The 19,744-nt window shown below is 44.5% G+C and overlaps 1 protein-coding gene across 1 annotated transcript; it reads left to right on the top strand.

Annotated features, from left to right (window-relative positions):
- The first annotated feature begins 789 nt into the window (after window positions 1–789).
- si:dkey-250d21.1 (uncharacterized) lies at window positions 790–15,885 on the top strand. Its single transcript, XM_006628040.3, has 11 exons — window positions 790–1,349; window positions 3,248–3,368; window positions 3,961–4,068; window positions 4,611–4,647; window positions 5,016–6,820; window positions 7,133–7,163; window positions 7,316–9,099; window positions 9,383–9,440; window positions 9,945–11,740; window positions 12,632–12,668; window positions 13,584–15,885. The coding sequence occupies exons 1-11, from the start codon at window positions 1,249–1,251 to the stop codon at window positions 15,104–15,106; spliced, it is 7,401 nt and encodes a 2,466-aa protein (XP_006628103.3). The 5' UTR covers window positions 790–1,248; the 3' UTR covers window positions 15,107–15,885.
- Window positions 15,886–19,744: the final 3,859 nt, after the last annotated feature.

Below are 19,744 nucleotides of genomic sequence, written 5' to 3'. Positions count from 1 at the left end.
ATTATTTGGGGTTAATGCTACAGTACAGTGTCACAGTGGGAGGTTTAATTATTTTATGTAATACTGGTTCATTTTGATGAGCGGTGCTGTGAAGTGGTTGTTAGTTTGGATCCTGGGTTCCAAGGTGGAGTGTCTTGTGTGTGTTCTGTTTGTCACATGGGCTACATATTGCCATTACACTCACCAGGAATAAGCATCTTCTTGATATTGAAAAGAGGTTTCATTTGGTGAATGCTACACATTGGTGGTGGTGGAGGGGAGTCCCCATTACCTGTAAAGTTCTTTGAGTGGAGTGTCCAGAAAAGCACTATATAAGTGTAAGCAATTGTTATTTGGCAAGACAAATTAGGAAAAGTGGAGTTTGTGTGTTCACGCAAAGTTAAAACTTAAGTTTTAAGTTCTGAATGCTTTGCTACACACACGCGAGTCTTTTATATCACCTTTTATATTATATTACGCTTTAAAAAAAAAACAACGTTGAAATTTCAGTCTGCCATGGCCCATTGAACCACGTGTACTGGGTTGTGCATAACTCTTCTGCAAGTGCAATGCTGGGGATGTTCTTTATAAACTGTAATTTGCCATTGTGGGTGTAATACAAACGTCAACGTCGCAGAAGGGAACGTTAGAAAAAGCACCGTACTTTGCGGGTTATATATATACTGTATATGCTCTGCCTGCAGAGCGCGAAATCACGCTCGCCGTGCCATTATCTAAAATGGCTGCCGCTGGCTTCATGACACTTAATTTGAGGGCAGTGAGTGGAGTGAAGGTGGAAGCACCCGTCACGTGACTGGAGCTGGCGACTGAGAATTTCTGCCTCGTGGTCACTTCAACGAAATCGCAGCGGGGGATGTTTTAATGTATAGTATTTTTTTTTTAGTGAAGTGAGGGGTAACGTTGCGACTTGCGCTTATGGAGTACGAAAGTGAATGCGCAAGACAAGTTTTGACAGGATAAAGGTCTTTATAGGTGAGGCTCTATGGCTGTGCACAATGCATGTCTCCTTTTAGCATTGTCAGTTTCCGTTTAACCAAACGCTCTTCCTGTTTTAACGAGTCGCCAGAATTACATCACGGTTAAATACAAGTTTTGGGGGGCATTAATGCATAAACATGCTGAGAATTAGTGCAGGGGCGTTTGGGGAGTTTGATGTGTACACTCAGCGCGAATTATAAGCTGTAGAGAAGAAGAGTACAATTAAACTAACGATGCGTTAGGATTTCACGCCGAGTGTTTCCAAACTACATGCAGTCCAAAATGCCCGATATCTGTGCCGCCGCGAACTGCAATCAGTGTACAGACCAGTCCAACATTGCTTTCTTCAGGTTTCCGAGAGACCCAGTGCGGTAAGTCAGAAGATATTTTAATATTCTACGATTAGCTGCATTGATCTTTAAAACATGTAAAGATATTTCAAATTAAAAGGGGCACTGTCACTCTGAATCTACGTTTCTTTCGCAGTTCCCTTATCTGAATAAATGTTGTCTTTTCAGCAGGATGAGTACATGCTTATTATAGTGGTGATTATAATGGTTAGCATAAACCGATATCCAGGGCGGCTTGTATTCATATATGAAATTTACTCGTCCTTGTACTGTATGAATAGTATGATACGACTTAAAAATGTAAATTACTCGATCGCAAAAACCGCGTTTTAGTGTTGGCAAACTAAATGATTATGGTAAAACATTTGACAGCAAATGCGTTCTAGCAGATTGTGTAGTTTAAACATTAAATGCGTAACTGACTTGATATGAACAAGACATTGTTATACATCATCATTCTTATTTTTTATACCTACACATCCCGGATTAAATTGATAAGTTCAGTATTCAAGAAACGTGAAGCATGTCGGCAGATGTTTGTATCAGTAATAATACACGACAATTCCTTGCTTTTGTACAGTGCAGGGGTGGGTCTCATGCTCGGTTCCTAGAGGGCCTAGTGTCTTCAGGGTTTGTTCCAACCTGCGTAGTCAGTTTAACCTAATTACTTACGTGCGTAGACCTATATATTTAGGATACTTGTGCAGATGATAACACGTGACCCTCATTGAAAGCACAGTTACCTATCAAACACTTTGCAGCCAGGTTATTTATAAATATTTTACAATTATGTAGTTAACTACGTGTGAGAGCCAGAAGACGCTGGTCTCTGCAGAAATGTAGTTCGGCATCCCTGGTATTGTAAAAGGATCCCAAAGCACTTCATATATAGGAGGAAGCTTACTCCATGCTCCACTGAAGAGCACTGAGTGCCCCACAGCAGGGCAGATCAGGCAGAGAAGTGAGGGATTGAGGAAGGTTGGATCTGACCAGCCCAAAGTTCAGCTGAGCCAGCACCCTGAGGTAGTGCCCCTGCATTTATTTCAATAATCCAGTAGTCAGGAACTTGATGTAACATCTCGTCTGCAGGATAATAATAATAATAATTGCTTACACTTATATGGCACTTTTCTGGACACTCCACTCAAAGCGCTTTACAGGTAATGGGGACTCCCTTCCACCACCAATGTGCAGCCCCACCTGAGACACCTCCTACAACACAGTGTCTTCTGTCGCCACACTGAAGCACCAGGGAAAATAGCGCCACCTAGCAGGCACCAGCACCAGTTACAGCTGCAAACATCTTAGGTTTACCTGAGAGGACCATCGCAGTACTGACTAGGCCTAGCCTGGCCTAGTTCCTGAAATGGAACAAGTAACAGGTTTATTCCATGCAGAAAAGAGAAGAAAGAAAACACGACGTAAATAACGTAACAACTGTGGAGCCTTCTTCAGGTGTGGCCTTCTTCTCACACCTGAAGAAGACTCCACGTCCGAAACGTCGTGTTTTCTTTCTTCTCTTTTCAGCAGGGAATAAACCCGTTACTTGTTCCTTTGCAGCCTATGCATGCTGACGCAGCTGCCCACCTGAACTAGTTTCTGAAATGTCACGCAGGCACCTTATAGGGCTGCAACACTGCTGTCAGTATGGCTCTTCTTTCTCGTGCTTGCATTACACTCTACTCTCTACTGACTTTTCCTAAAAGCGTAAGTTCACTTTGGGGCCTTGAACCTGCATAGATGTGGTCTAATGTATCTTTTGTCCACAGTGGTTTCTGCAGTGTGGCTGCAATGACTCTTATTTTTAGTACGAGGAGGTCCGTGTGATTGTGGCTGTTATTAAGCGTTCAAAGTTTGCTGTTTTATTCGCCTGACGTGCAGTTGGGAATGTTCTGATATTCTGGGTCCCCCTGCTGTAGATGTAAGCAGTGGCTGGATAAATGCCGCCGGCCAGATCTGGAGCAGAAGACCCCCGAGCAGCTGCACAAACTCTACAAGCTGTGTGCCAGACACTTCGAACCCTCCCTGATATGCAAGAATGTGAGTGATCCTTTTCACCCCGACTCGTGTGCTCGGCGTCTCGCTTCTCTTTTTTCAGTCACCGTGGCCAGTGTGGGATTTAGTTCCTCAGGTGTACTGCAGTGTTGGGTTTCACTTTTGCGAACCGGTGGAGGCTGATGAAAGCCGTAGGTTCTTAATCTTTCACAAAACCCGGTCCCACCCCAGAGATCTCCGTGCCAGAATCCGACTGAGATGTCTTTACTTTATGTGCTGTTTTAAAAAGCCCAAGCAGTAATGCATTTGTCGTGCTCGGAGTGGAATACATTTTGATTTTGCATTGCAGATGAGACTGGTTCGTAAATCTTGATGATTCTAATGCGTTTACTAAGAAAAGTAAAAAGCCATAGTTAAGTCATCTTGCGATTCTGTTATAAGGGGAAGGATAAAAAGTGTTTTTTTTTTTAATTCGGTTAAAGTCTGTACTTATTTCTGTGTATATATATTTAGCTGTTGGGGGTCTGCACATTGTATCTCTACCTAATCCCACCTGGAGTGCCTGTTCAAATACACCCAAGTGGGTTTTTTTTTTGTGCAAGATTTTCATTTTTGCGTGTTGACTCCCAATTTTTAGAGCACTCTGAGAACAGTTCTGCAACAGGATGCTGTTCCAACCATATTCGACTTCACAAGCCATCTGAACAACCCGAACAGCCACAACAGGAAAAGAATAAGAGAAATTGTGAGTCTGTTATTCATTTTGTCGGTGCCGGTGATCTAATTTGTAACGTGAATGCGTGGATTCCAACTCTTGGTTAAGAAATCCCATGGCGGAAAGCATATGATCATATTTAATTAACCTAAAGATGTTGCAGGTTTTATTTTGTATTTTGTCATTGCAATGTATGTTTTTTTTTTCTTTTAACACCTTCAGGCTCTTATAGGCATCTATCTCCTTGGAATCCTGTAAGGTCAAAGTCAAAAAGATAGTTTGTTCGTATTTTATTCCTGTTCTAAGGGGGCATACTTTTCTCTTTTCTCCCCCAGTGTGGTTTAGCTCTCCAGAACCAAGCTTTTCTTTCAAGCAAAAGAGCTTTCCATTCATCTTCCATTAAGTGATATTTTGGGGAGGGGGGTGGTGGGGGAATATGAGCTGTTTATCTCATCTTTAATAGATTTTGCCATAAAAAATGAATTGATCTCTGACCAATTACATCCTAAGATCTTATCTTGTCAAGATCCGATCTCGTAGATTTTGAAAGACATTTTCCTTGACGTTTTTAGAATGAAGAAGAGTCGTCGGACTCGAAGAAAGCAAAAGGTCAGTAAATGGCGGGGGGTTCTCGCCGCTTGGCTTGCAATTATTTTGGAGTTCCTAGTCGTGAGTAATGTATGGCGTTTGAGGGATTTCGCTTTTTATCTTGAAACCCAGCCTGTGGGGAAATTCTACCAGTGACAGCGGGACCTTAGTAAGACATTCAGATTCTCCCCTTTTGATCTTTTACTGATACTGTAATAAGGCTTCCACCTGATTACTTGGTAACTTGAAAACATTTTTGTCACACAGGCTCTTAGTTGGGTTTCACTTAAATCCAGAGGTGGATTCTGAACATTTTGAACACGGTGTGTTTTCATTCATGTATTTTACAGCGCTGGGGATAATAAAAAGTTCTTGCAATATCTCTGTAGATGGCGAGCCCTGCCCCGCGCTCGAGCCGAAGGATGTGCTCGGCGAGAGCAGCGCAGCGTGTGGGCTGGACAGGGACGCCTGCGAGGAAGAGGATCCCTCCATCTCCAAAACCAAGGAAACCCTCAAGCTGTACTTTAAGGAAACTCTGGCCTTCACCGGTTTCAGCATCAGGGCGAGCGCCGCCGCGGGCGAGCCCCCGGAGAGCCGCGCGGGCCTCGCCCGTCCGAGCTGCGCGTGCGCCGGGAAGATTGACCCGAGGGAGGTCCTGCAGGTGGGGGAGGACTGCATGCGGGACGAGATCCGCGGCAGCCTGCGGTCGGCGCGGTTCTTTTCGGTGCTCCTGGAGGACGTCGCGAGCATCGAAGGGAGGGACCAGATACCCGTGTTCGTCAGGTCCGTCACCGTCGCCGGCTTCCCCCAGAAGCATCTGATGGGGTTCCTGCCGTGCGACGGGGAAGCGGAAACGCTGGCCTACATGCTCCTCTCCGCCGTCAGAAACAAGTGGGGGCTGCGCATGGAACACTGCCGGGGGCTGACGTACCTGACCAGCGGCCGCATCAGCCAGAAGATGAAGGACGTCGCCAGCCGGATCCTGCAGGAGTACCCGCAGGTGGTGCTGACGCCCAGCGACCCCTACGCCTTCAACGTGTGGCTGATCCGCTGCATGCCCATCGCCTCCATCCAGAGGGTGGTGAACACCGTGGAAGAAGTGGCCGCGGTCCTGAGAAGTTCCGCGGCTCTTCAGGAAAAACTGGAAGAGGAGTTCGTCGCGGTCTATGGGCACATCAAGGGCGAGGTGGAGAGGATCCGAGAAGCCTACCAGACGCGTTGGGAGTACGGCGCCGACGCCTTCCAGACGATGCTGGACATTTTAGAGCCTTTCATTAGGTGTATGAGCGAGGTACGCGCCGACCCGGCTACTGCTGAGCGGGTGGGCAAGCTGAAGCCAGTGCTGACAGATTTCAACTTCATCATTGCGCTTGTCGTCTTGAAGAACACTCTTTGCTGCGTCAGTATCCTGAACCCCAGCCTTAAAGGAACGATCAGCATCAGCAGCACGCTGCAGTTCATCATCTCCAATGCCTTAAAACTACTCAGCAAGCAGCTGCAGGAAATTGCCATTTTCCACAGGAAGTGGTTCTCGGATGCCTGCAACAGGGCAAGGAAGCTGGGAGTGGAAGTGACGCTGCCGGAAAACCTGGACACCTCGGAAGAAGGAGCAGGCCGGAAGGTCCAAACCTCTCCGGAAGACTTCTATCGGGCAACGCTGAGCACTCAGGTCCTGCAGTACCTCATCCAGGAGGTGAAGCAGGTGTTTAGTTCGGAGATGGTCAGGATCCTCCGGTGGCTGACTTTAGTGCCTTCTTACATGGCGGACCACAATTTTAGCATCCGCAGAGACAAGGTGGCGGATGCCAACTTGAACAACCTGGCCAGGCCAGACTCTTTTTACGATGAGCTTGGCTGTTGGGAGGTGAAATGGAAACACGCCAGCAAGCGCAGGATTCTCCCCACCACCGTCTTCGGGACGTTGAAAATCCCCGACATCGGGTTCTATCCCAACGTGCAGAGCCTGCTGAAGGTCCTAGGTACCATTCCCTGTGTGAACGTGGAAGCGGACGTGTATGGGCAGTATGACATGGTGCTGGAACGATTCCATTCCTACCTGAAGGTGACGCCTCCTGACGAGAGGCTTTCCAACGTGGCGTTCGTCTTCGTGAATCAGGATGTGCACTTCAGCGTTGAAGACATGGTTGATGCCTACGTGGAAAAGCATCCTGACATTCTGCAGCTGTTGCGGAAGGTAAGCACTCACGTCTAGAGCTGTACAACTTGTAGTACAACTTGAGCGATTGACATCTATGAGTGCAGAAGTGGTGGTGATCTAGCGGTCTCCAAAGTTTCCCAGGCACTGAAAAACAATATAAGCAATGGATCAGGTTTGCGTAAATGTAGGATGTATAAATTCACTTTCTCCCAAGCATTGGAACTGGATTTCATACACATGTTGCAGCAGAAGTTGAAAGAAGTTTAAAAGTGTGTGAAATGTTTTCCTAGGTATTGCTTCATTGTTATCCAATATATAATTTAACTCCATTCTTTTTGCACCTCAAAGGAAGAAGACCTGACAGAACCTCATCTTAAAGGTAACAAGTTCATTTTGCCTTCCATCCTAGAATTTTTTCTATAAATCGTATTCTTAGTTTGAGAACACATTCATGACCAACCTCATTCTCAGATTATGTTGTTCTGGGCTGGTTTGACCTTGCTTGCATCCATGTTTTCAATTATTTTGCAGTTCCTGAAGATGGTGAAGAATGTGTGTCGAAGGAGGAGGTAGAGGAGTCGCAGATAATGACTGGTGATGTGAAAGGAGGGAGCCCTCATCAGTCTGAAAGTCCTGAGAAAGATCAGGAGACCCTGAAGTCCACCCTGAAGGCTGTTGTGAAGATGGTTTGTGGCAGTCACATTGAGGACGCCCTTGGTGTGTGCAGAGGTTCGGAAAAGGGCGGAGGCTTAGATCATATGTGCACACCTGAAATGAAGGAAATGCTGGCCGTTTGCGAAGATGCAGTGAGAGCAGGGATCCTTGCAGAGATAGGAAATTCTTTCTTCTCCCTCTTCATAGACCGGGTGGTCACTCTTGGGCAGAAGGATTACCTCCCTCTCTTCCTGAGGTTTGTGGATAACTTTGATAACATGAGGCTGGAGCTGATGGGCTTTGTAGAAGCTGATCTGGATGCTGACTCCCTGTCTGAGCAGCTGTACTCCACCGTCACGGAGAAATGGCATCTCGACTTGAAGTACTGCCGTGGCCAGGCCTACCTTGGCTCTGGCAAAGTTGCTGGGAAGCTGAAAGCCTTTGCTGACAAAATTCGGGAAAAATATCCCCTTGCAATCTGCACTCACTGCTCTTGCTATTCCTTCAACGTTTGGTGGTCGAAATCCATTCCCGTTCCTGCTGTCTGTAGGGCAATGGACACCGTGGAGGAGGTTATTTTGTTTTTTAGCAGTTCACCAATGCTGGAAAAACAGCTGGACCACGTAATCGCACTTGGCCTCAGGGAAAGCTATGAAAAAGTGCAGGAATTACAGGGGATCTTCTGTGCCCAGTGGCTGGAAAAGCATGACACCTATGAAGTTCTGGTGCAGATGCTGGAGCCCCTTGTGGACTGTTTAGAAAAAATCAGAGCTAACAGGCAACAGAAATGGAGCGCTGCAGTGTCTGAACAAGCTGGCAAGCTGTTGGGGTCGATTAAAGATTTTGATTTCATCATCTCCATGGTTGCTCTGAAGAACGCCTCTTCCTTCACCAGAGAGCTCAGCGCCGGGCTCCAGAAGGACCATTTTACAGCTGCCACCCAGCTCTGCCAGATCAGCGGGATCTTGTCCACCTTGAACAGGGTGAAAACCACCATTAAGGTCTTCCATCAGAGCTGGTTTGATGAGGCCTGCGCGCTGGCGTTAAACCTAGCCATTCAAATCAAAGTGCCTGAAAGTTCCGGTGTGTCTAGGGATACCATGACAAAGCCGGTTGCTTATTATAAGGAAGCACTGAGCGCCCCTCTCGTGGATAACCTCATTCAAGCCATCAAGGACCACTTCTCCGATGAGCACAAGGAAGCCCTGAACTTCCTGTCGCTGGTCCCTTGCTCCATGACGGTGAGCTACATGTTCGAAATTCTCAAGGCTAAGGCTCCCCTTTACGTGAGCGACCTGCCGGACCCGGGGAACTTTTTCACGGAGCTCTGCTGCTGGAGGGTGAAGTGGAAGACGCGAGTGGCTTCCGTTAAGATCCCGGACACCATTTTCCACACGCTCCGCCTGCCCGACATGAAGTACTTCGGGAACGTCAACACCCTGCTACGGATCATGTGCGTCCTGCCCAGCACCACGATGGAGTACTGCGGCGAAGCCCGGCATCACAAGCAGTTTCAGGAGTACCTGAGGACTGCTGTGGCTGAAGAGAGGTCATCTTGCTTGGCTGTCTTACAGGTTGGGTGCAACCTAACCAGAGATCTGGACAGGATGGTTGAGCGCTGCATGACAGTTGCTCCTAAAGCTGTAGAAGTGCTCTGTGTGGTAAGTCATGTTTACCTCATGTCGGTCATTTCAAAGCATTTAATTGTTCAGATCATAGCGCTATTGCTGTTGCTGCCATATTCAAGACTGATAAGTCAATACATTTGCACGTTTACAAATGTGGAGTAAGGGCCTTGCTTGTTCCATGCAAGTAATCTTTTTAATGGTTTAAATGTGAAGCTTCTTATTAAATGTGGTTTACGTGATGAAGATTGGGAATTGCAAGCTTTAGTACATAAGGACTAATATAAACTTTGACTCAATGAATGTAATTGTTTTCTAGGATAAAGGTCTTAAACATCTGGTGACAAATACAGAGAATACGGAGATTGGCATGGAGGGTAAGTAATCTTTTGAGTTGAAAGTCACTAAGTTGATGCCAGTAATTCTTATTTAATAATTATTTTGTAGTTTATCTTATATTTGACTTACTGAGAAAAATGCCATTCTAATTCTGTGATCAAAGTCAATAGCAAATAATGAAGGAGTACCTGTAAGTTCTTATTATGGTGCAGTCACCAAAAGATTGTATTCCCAAGTTATTCATAGAAAACCTGGCGAAAAGATCCCCAGAAAGAAACCTGGGTACTCTTTGGTGAGAGTTATTATATTCTTTTAAGAGTTCCTTCAATATTTGCTGGAAGAATTGCAGGTAGTATTTGAACAGTATCTTCCGCCTTGTGATAGTTACATAATTGACTTGCAGGTACTCTTTGCTTTTGATTGACTGATACCTTTGAAACTTCATTAGGGGTGATATTCCCACAATCTGAAATGGAGGGATCATGTTTGTCCTTGCTATTTTGGTACCATCCTGATAAATCCTGTTTTGTTTGCGTTCATAGTTGAGCATCATGAGGAGAAGGTAGAAAAGCCAATTGAAGCCGGTCAAGATGAGCCGCTGAAGGTCCTGACGGAGAATGGACATCCTGGGGATGACAGACAGGGTCTGGAAGCCATCTTTAGGACTGCTGCTCAGCTGGCGAGACGAAATTGCCAGGTTTCAGACCTGCCCAGCGGAGAACAACAGGACCTGCTCCTAGATCTCAAGAACACTTGTCACTGGGCACCAACAGGAGAACAACATTCTCTCGACATAAGCATGGATGAGATTCTCACACTCTTAGTAAGGTCTATCAGACAAGAAGTTCTCTTTGAGATTCAGAAATCTCCGTTCTTTTCTCTCATTGTAGATAGAGTAGCTACGATTGCAGGGAAAAAATACCTGCCCACATTTGTGAAGTACTTATTCGACTGCTCACCGAAGGTTGAACTGATTGGTTTTTTGCCATATGATGACAAAAGTGATGGTGATGCGCTAGCAGAGAACTTCCATGCAACTCTCACTGAGGACTGGGGACTGCAGATGAAATACTGTCGTGGACAGGCGTACATGAGACTTGGTGCTGAGAGCCTGGGAATTAAGAAAGCATCCTTGAATTTCTTAGGAAGGTACCCTCTGGCCATCAATACACCCTGCTCCTCATCAGGTGTGGTCTTTTGGCTGGCAGGGTGTTTACCTTGTCCTTCTGTCAGCAGAGGGCTGGAAACAGTGGAGCAGCTGCTGTTGTTTTTTGACCAGTCACACGAGCAGCCCGAAGAAGTGGCGCAGGTTGCGGGCGAACTGCTGGACGGCCCGAAAGAACTCGTGGCCGAAGAGCCCAGAACAAGCTTCCTGAACTTGGTGAAGAGGGAAGATATTTTTGACATTCTGGTGGACCGGTTTGAAGGGCTCTTGAAGTGTTTGGACATGGTGAGCAGTAACACCAGCGGCTCCTGGAGCGACAAAGTGGCGTTGCAGGCGTCCCTGTTGTCTGGGGTTATGAGAGACGCCGACTTTGTGGTAACTCTCGTACTTCTGAAAAGGGCCTTTTCCCTCTCGCGCAGTTTCTGCCATGTTTTCCAATGTGGAAATTCTGCCAGCATTGTTAGTGAAATGGACAAGGCAGGGGCGACCATTGATTTCTTGAAAAATGCACTGGAAAACATCGACGTGGTACATCCTGCTTGGTTTGAGGAGGCGTTGCAGCTTGCTAATAAGGTGAATGGTGGGCGTGTCAGTTTCCCTCAGGACTCCTGTAGCTTTGAATCCCCTGAACGCTACTACAAGCAGACATTGAGCATTCCCATTTTGAGCTCTCTCATGGAAGAAATCCGACATGCGTTCTCCGACAGTCATTTGAAGACGCTGAAATACTTGGCTCTGGTCCCATCCTGTAATCCGGGTACCAGTGTCCCAGAATGCCTGGAGAAAATGCCTATTATCCATCAAATTGACCTCCCTGAGCCAGACACAGTCCAAGAGGATCTTAGTAATTGGGGGAGCTTTTGGAAAGAGAAGTCTGGGGTCTCACTGCCTGCTTCTGTTTATGATACTCTACTCCATCCAGAGTCAGAATGCAATTCCAATGTGTTCACTTTGCTGAAGGTATTGGCTGTCTTGCCAAGCATAAGACCTCAGTCCTCGATCACAGAAGATGGCTTGACCTCTCTGAGGGCTTGCTTGAGGAGTGCTGTGAACAGGAGTAGCAAACCAGACCTGCTGATACTCCAAGTGCACCAGAGAGCAGTTGGAAATCTGGATGATGTAATTGACAAGTACATCGAAGCAGATCCAGAGAGGCGAGCTCTGCTAAGCAAGGTAAGCAACCAGAGGCGTCGCCTTATGTAAGGAGGTCATAGCTAATTCCCTTACCCAGCAATAATTGAAGGAAGTGCTCCATGTAGCGAAAATGTGCGTCAAATTACTACACATATCTCTCTTTACATTTGGCCATTTTAAAGAGGTTTGAGTTCAGGTGTGTCGTAAAGAATGTTTTAGAATAAATTAGTACGTACCAAAATGCTGGCACATCCCACCTCTGTGTTGCAGTCTCTGAACTCGTGTATCCTCAGAGATATGGTCTAGAATTAATTTTATTCCAAGCTGATTAATAGCAAGTTTCCTAAGTGTTATCCAGTGGCATCTTTAGGTACCCTGCAGAGAAAAGTCACCAAATTCTCATGCTTCATTTCTGAAAGCATGAAATACATCAAATATATATATCAATAAAGTTTTAAGTGCAGTAGATTAAAATAGTACAATTACAATTGGTAAAGTAAACTTGAATATACAGAAGTAGTCCAAGTAGGCAGCTGCATCACCATGCGTAGGCTGCAAAGGAACAATTGAAGGTTTAAAGAGAAGAAAGGAAACGCAATGTTTTGGCTGTGGAGCCTTCTTCAGGTGTCGCACGAAGATACTCCACAGCCGAAACGTGTTTCTTTTCTCCTATTTTCATCTTAGAATAAACCTTTATTTGTTCCCTTGTAAATGCAGTATTTATATTCTTTGGTATCTTATATAATAAATTGGAGTCAATGATATATGTATAATGAGCGTTAATTATTATAATTATAAATTGTATTTAATACAATACTGATTTTTAAATGTGTATTCTGTATAGCGCTGTATCAAGTAATTGTAGTGTTTTATAGAATTCTTGTCAAAATTTCACATTCTTGTCTGTGCTTTCACTATTTTATTTCTTAGGTCAAAGTAAACCTGGACCACTTGAAGAAAGCAAGCAGTAAGTTTAACCTGCCTTGGAGATAAACTAACCATTGTATGCAAGAATTATTGTTCTTGCTGTAATACTTTCTTCGAATCCAATGATGCAGAAGTCCACAGCTTTAAAATATTACATAATTCAAAACTAATTTTGCAAAAATGAAGTACTCAGAATTGTTCAAGTTCACAGTATATCAAAAAAGGCATCTCAATGAAAATATGAACTGGTCAGATCATAACTTCCCATGGATGATGGAGTAGAGGCATGAATTAACATGCCTCGAATAGAAAAAATCTATAATTATAATTTTTTCAGGACAATAAATATATATTTTTTCCCTTAGTTAAGCAAAGCTCAAATTGGATAGATTGTTCCCTTAGAAAAATATCATTTTCAGATGGCATTTATTTAGAAAGCAGTGTATACAAATGTATTGACAGTCCATGTTACTCCCACAAATACACCCTGTGTCTAGACTTGCTTGAACTTGTTGACCGATGTCTTTAGCAGCTGTTATTAAATTTACTAACTTGTTAACTAAGACATGCTAGGATGCTTGAGTTCAGGGGTGTAATAGAAGAACAATGTTTATTATTCTTTGGAAATTGATGAGTAATCTAAGTACATCTTTAGTATGGCTTCACACCATACCATAGTAAAAACCTATATGTGCAGCTATAAAATGCAAGTTTCATACTGACAAAATAAATAACAATTACTATCTGAAATATAGCAGATCTTAATGTATTCCTTGCTTCTTTTGACTTAATTAAAGATGTTAGATACTCAAGCTTAACAGCTGAAGTGTAAAAAAAATTAGCCCTTTTCATGCAAAGTTTCAAAATGTGCCGGCAGGGTTTAATTGGCAGATATCACTTTTTCTTGTTTGAGTGGAACTTGATGAGCCTGTTCTCTTTTCTTTTACGTCCGAAGCTTTGGAAGAGACAGACCTTGGATGCCCTCTAGAGGCTAAGGAGCTGGAGGCAGCCTTGAGGATCATGCTTAACCAGTATCCAGAACATGGGCAGAACAGCAGCCTGGAGCCGGGGGAGCTTTTGAGTTTCTATTCCTCGTCCGAGAGGGAAGAAATCCTTACGGATCTGTGGGATTCGCAGTTCTTTGCTGTGGTTACCGAGAAGGTGACTGATGTGGAAGGTCAGCCCTACATTCCTTTGAGCGTTCGGTACTTGGATAAAACGGACAACCAGTGCGAAGAGACCCTGGCTCTGATCCCTTGCTATAGTGACCCCAACGTTCTTGCTGATGCCATCGAGTCTGCTCTTTCTGAGAAATGGGGCCTCAACATGGAGTACTGCAGAGGGCAAGCCTACTCAGCCATTGGGTATGCAGGGTCCCAGATAAAGTCTGCCACTGCCATTCTTTCTCAGAAGTACCCTCTGGCCATCCGAACCTCCAGCTCCTCCGTCACGCTGAATATGTGGCTGGCTCGGTCTTCTTCTGTCCTCAACATCTCTCGCCATGTAGCCACTGTAGAGAAGATGTTCGCTTGGTTCAGAGACGCCACAGAGCTGCAGGGAATGCTGGGAGACAGCATTGCTTTGGAGTACCCGCACGATGAAGGGAAGCAACAGGAGCTGAAGGAGAAACTCGCCGGCGAGTGGCACAGGCATCACGACAGCTTCCAACTCCTGGTGGACGGTGTGCAGCCGCTCATCAGCTGTTTAAGTGAGCTAATAAAGAGTCCTAACCTACATGTAAGAAGGCAGGCTCAGGTCTTTTATAGCATCGTAAGAGATTTCGACTTTGTCTTCACGATCGTAGTCCTCAAAAACATCACCTCTTTAACTAGGAGCCTTAGCCAGAACTTTCAAGGCATGCCCGCGGACGTGTTGTCAGCAGTAAGGCTCTTGCCCGCAGTCAAGGAATCCCTGAACGAAATCCAGAAGAATATCGATTTTTACCACCAGACCTGGTACAGTGAGGCTTTAGCCCTGGCTCTGCAGTTAGAGGTAAAATTGCTCCACCCTGTTCTGCAAGAAACTCTAAACGGGTACTACAAAAACGCACTGACGGCCAAAGCTGTAGATCACTGCGTTGCAGAAATCGCGGAGCTCTTCTCGGACAAGACCCTCAGTGCTCTGAAGTGTCTGACTCTTGTGCCTTACGTCATGTCGGAAAACGGTTTTGTTGGCGGGGAGGAAGATGTCGCTAGCATTTACAGAGATGATCTCCCGGACGCCGGCTCCCTGGCCGCTGAACTGCAGACCTGGGAGAGGAAATGGAAGTCTGCTGCTGTGGAGTGCCTGCCGGCCACTGCGCTGGACACGCTGAAGGTGTCCGACATACGGCTCTTCTGCAATGTGGAAACCCTCCTCAGGGTCTTAGTCGTCTTGCCTGTCACAAGAACAGAGAGCACATTAAGACGAGGGAAAAAGAGCCTTCAGGAATTCATGCTCCAGAGGGAAAGACATCGTTCACAACTGTTTCCTCTTTGAGGCTTTCTTCCTGACAGTGCATCTCCTCTGAGCATGCAGAAATAACTTAGTGTGTCACCGCCACATCATGGACATAAAACCAGGCTTTATCTAAGCCTGAGCTAGCTTTTTTTCTACCCTTGAAACTAATTTTTTAAAATAAAATACCTCTAACTGTATAGCCTTTGGTGTAATATATTTGTTTGAATTTCATTATCTAGTGTTTTCATTTAATTTCTGAAATGAGAATGGACTACCTAAGTCCTTTGAGTATCAGTGTGACCAATCAATTGCCAAAAACAGCCTGTTAGGGGCTTCCAAATGATTCTGCGTGCCTTACTGGTCTCAGACATAAACTCACAAGGATTTAGATCTTACCGTTTGTGTTTTGTTTTGCATTCCATTCATATTTAAAAAAAACCAAACTTGGTGAAGTTTAGGCTTGTGGAGAAATCCCAGGTTTCCTGTTTCAGCCAGAGAGGCACCTGCGTCATGTGGTTCTGGAGAGTAATCAGAATTGTTTGTGTTCATAGCTGTCGATGAAAAGGACACTAGTGCTTTCTGTAACAGCCGAAACACAGCTAGGATGCCAGTCAAATTTCTCTCCGGTCTGTTGTACAAGAATTTCTGTTTCTAAAGGCGCACCATGTAAAACCTTGTGGGGCTTTGTTGTTACCTATGACATTTTAGTTTTATCCTTCAGGAGGTAAGATTGAATGTGTGAACTTTTGTTGTGTAAATATTCCCCCAGGAAACAACTCATTTCAGTTATATTTGTCAAATAAACAAGGAAAGAAGAACGTTTGAATTTTGTGTTTCCTTAGGCAGGAAAGTTGGGAAGTTCTGCTCTGTTCTGGGGTCATGGTTTTTCCCAAAGTAACCACAAGAGGGAGCAGTTACCTTTTACTTTCTACAGTGAAGTGACTGACCAGTAATAAAATGGTATTATCTTTTAGGAAGCATGCTCAGGAAATAGCTTTGGCTTATTTAACGTGCATGGAAAAGCTGTTTTCCATGCGTTTTATGTTTTTCCAAAAGGATTTTTTCTTTGCCTGTTTTCATACACAATTAACATGGGTAACCGACACTCTTGATAGTTTTTTTTAAAACGTTGTTTTTTAGCATCTTGTTTCTGTATCGAAAATAATGTACCTAACAGTATTTTCCTCGTGTTTTTGCTGATGCCTTTGGAAGATGACTGTGGTTTCTTTAGGAATAAAACCGTTACTATCGCACACAGAACAATGTGAATGTTTGCCCTCTGGGAACAGTGGTAACATTGAAGGTGTTGAAAGAGAAGAACAGACCATTCAAATTGTCACTGAGCTTTATAGGCCTTTCAAGGGAGTTCTCTTGATATATGATACAACAGCCTATGACATGACCTCTTTATCAGCCAGAAATGGAATGATCTAGACTTCAATCAGCTTTCTGAGAAAACCTGACATTGACATATTTTCCATGAAGAAGTGATTAAGATCCATTTTAGCGGTCCGAATGGTGAAATTCCACTCATCCACTTTAAGTGTCAGTCATGAGAAAGGGCACTGCAAAGTGATGTACATGATATTAAGGGAGGCAGATCATTCTGTAAGATGACCGAATGTGGTACCTGTGTAGATCCTGCATTATGGGATGCTGATACCTAAATGCTATTTCACAAATTCCACATGGTAAATGGTTTTATCCCCTTATAAAGCTGCATCATCAAGTGTAGTTGGCGGAGTTGTCTTGTGCCTGTCCCTCAAAAAGTCACTGTCACATGTTTCCATTTAATCCAAGTTTTTATGCAACCTGATCTTTCTTAGAAGCTTGGCAACTTTTACAGTACATGCAGTCCAATGCACATTTCCCGTCGTCTACCAGGGCAGATAACAACAGTGTTCATTTACATTGAGTTTTGGATAGACATCCGACAAAGGGAGACTGATGATTATTTGTCCCACCAGATTAGTGTATTCATCTTCCCAACACTACACTGTTCACAGGGGTAAAGATGTGTAACCTTTTTCGGAGTAAAATGGACTGCTGCATAACCAGGAATATGAGGAACTCCAGTTTTTAAAAAACTGGCCCGGATACACAAGCAGCTTGTTCTTGGGAAAAGTGTAATCATGATCTGACAGATTTTGGCCTGTTATTGAAACTCCGGATGTTTGGACACAAGATCTCGCACAATCCATTTAAGCCTTATTAGTCGGATATTGTGACACCCGGTTTTTAGCTGTTGTAGTGTTTTGGCAACATGGAGAAGAGAGGTTCCTTTTGTCTTCCAGATGGGTAGACACCTCAATGATTGATACATATGGGATAACGCCGACTCTTTAGCATCGAGCACACCATCTGCGTCTGCATACTGTATGGCTCTGAGCTGCAGGAAAATAATTTCCTTGAGCTTGGTATAAAGTGTATCACGCGTACCCATAGAAGGGTTGCTCTTGTGCTGCTACACTACGGAATAGTGGCAATTGTGTAAAAATAATGCCAATTATGAAGAAGTACTGAGTAGGTTCGTTTTTTCAATGCTATTTTACCTCAGGTGCAAAATAACCTGCACACTAATCTATATTATAAGGAGGCTTTTTTTTTTTAATTGACTTGCATGGCCTTCTCTGTACTGTGCGACTTAGTTGTGATTGCTTTTCTTTGTGTGGATGATCCATTTGTTCAAAACAGATTAATAATAACAATAAAACCCAGAGAAGAGCACCTAAGCACTAGGGGGGTGGTTTGAGGCATAAGAAAGGGCACCGTGCTGTTCCGATTTGTGAGAATTATGGTTCACCGGTGTGAGCCCCAAGAGTATCACATTCTCCACTTTCACTTGGAAGATGGATTTTCTTCGTCACTCCTGCTGACAATTCCAGTGCCAGCCTTGGAAACCCCCCCATGCCAAAGACAAGCTGGACTCCCCACACACCCCCCTTCAGCAAAGTTTTTTTTTTTTTGCTTTTCTCCTGCAATATTAGCGAGTCGTTTTGGCCGTGTTTGTTTTCCGGAGCGGTGTGTGCGTTTTTGAAAGAGGTCATTCGGGTTTGCCCTTTCTCAGTGTGCCTTGGTCTCCCCCGTGTCCGATGATAGCTGGCGGGGGGGCTCCTGTCGGTGCAGAGTCCATTTCTCCTTCTCTTTCAGGCACTGATTGGACGTTTATTAGAGGCAATCACTCAGTGGTTTTGTGTGACCTGGATCGGTTCTCGGACGTCCGCATTTTAAATGACGACCTTTTACCTTTGAAGGGTCCTGCGTGCAGTCCCCGACAGTGGGGAGGGGTGAGGAGGTCAGGGAAAGTGGTGAAAGTGTCTCGTCGGAGAACTGTTGCCAGAGACGCAGTAAATTTGGGAAGAATCATAAAATAAGTGAAAGTCCGTTTTTCATTAGAATTCCAGTGTACATACCTGTGGTCTGCTTGATTTATGGCGCATTATAATAGAGTTTATAAGGACAGGAAAAAAAGGTCATCTGTGCGAAACATCTGAGAATTAATGTACTTTGACTGTTTCATTAAAGCGATTTATTTTCTTAGCATGCAATTTAAGCATTTTTTTTAATAACGGAAAGTTCCAAATGGCTTGATTAAAGGATTCATAGGGAATAACTCATCGCAGTGTGTAATAGCAATATTACTGCTAAATTCAATGCTGTCAGATGTATTCTGTTTAAAAACAGCTGCAAATGTCAATATGTTCCGCTGTTGCGGGTGTAGGTATCACGCATTTAGTAATATTAATTCCTTGTTACACTTATAGAGCGCTTTTCTGGACACTCCACTCAATTTTGATCTGACGAGGAAATTCAACGAATCGCGAGGGTTGGACTCGAACGGCCCTGCATAGGTCCGGTAACTAATGCATCCTCCCATGATTTGATCTACGTTATGTCACAGATTTCACTGGCCCATATATTTTAAGTATCTTCCAAACCAACATGTGTCTCTCAGTTGGAGTCCCCGTGTCTCCAGACGGGAACCGCCTGATGAGTCTGCCGGTGCCTGCAGTAGTGCTCTTTGTGAAGAGGGGGCACCTTCGCGTGATTTTCATGACACTCAGACTTACAATTTTCTTTTCAAATGCCTCTCAAACGAAATCTGGCAGAAAATGCTATTCCTATTTGGTTTCCTTTTACAATCCTAAATGGCTTTTTCAGTAGCTTTTCATTGCTTTGAAATCGGGTCCAATTAATCAGTTGAAAATGCAAGAAAACGGAAAGGAATCCCTTTTTTTCCCACTGTGAATAAGATTGAATGTTTTTTTTTTGCTGCGCTTGAGATTTGTCCTGTTTTTTGACTGGAATGGGGGATAATTGACAGTTTATAGACAGTTTCATCCAACCCCCACCTCCCAACTCCGCTCTTCTCCGTTTCTCTCCTCCACAGACTAGACACGTCTTGCTTGTAAAACCTCTTTGCTTTGTGGTCCGTCCAGTAAACCAGTTAATCCTGTGTATATGCCGCGGTGACACAATGTTATGGCGAGTAAATGCGGGGCCGACTGTCTGCTTTGATTTCTTCGGATGCGGCTGCGTGTCCGATTGGAACTTCTTCCACCAGCAGGAAGAGCACATAAACAAAACTGGGAGATGCATCTCGGCAGGGGGTTCCTGTACGAGAGATGGCGGTGAATCATGAAGTATAAAGGAGAGGGTGTGGTAACGAATACACTC

Source organism: Lepisosteus oculatus, chromosome 5 (assembly GCF_040954835.1).
Source record: "Lepisosteus oculatus isolate fLepOcu1 chromosome 5, fLepOcu1.hap2, whole genome shotgun sequence".
NCBI classification, from domain to species: domain Eukaryota; kingdom Metazoa; phylum Chordata; class Actinopteri; order Semionotiformes; family Lepisosteidae; genus Lepisosteus; species Lepisosteus oculatus.
Note: the sequence above shows the minus strand (reverse complement) of the source record. Positions and strands in the feature narration are given on the sequence as shown.

Coding starts and splice junctions, on each gene's coding strand:
- si:dkey-250d21.1 (XM_006628040.3), top strand. CDS start 1,249: ATGCAGTCCAAAATGCCCGATATCTGTGCCGCCGCGAACTGCAATCAG. Junction 1,350..3,247: donor TTTCCGAGAGACCCAGTGCG/GTAAGTCAGAAG, acceptor CCCCTGCTGTAG/ATGTAAGCAGTGGCTGGATA. Junction 12,669..13,583: donor CCACTTGAAGAAAGCAAGCA/GTAAGTTTAACC, acceptor TTACGTCCGAAG/CTTTGGAAGAGACAGACCTT.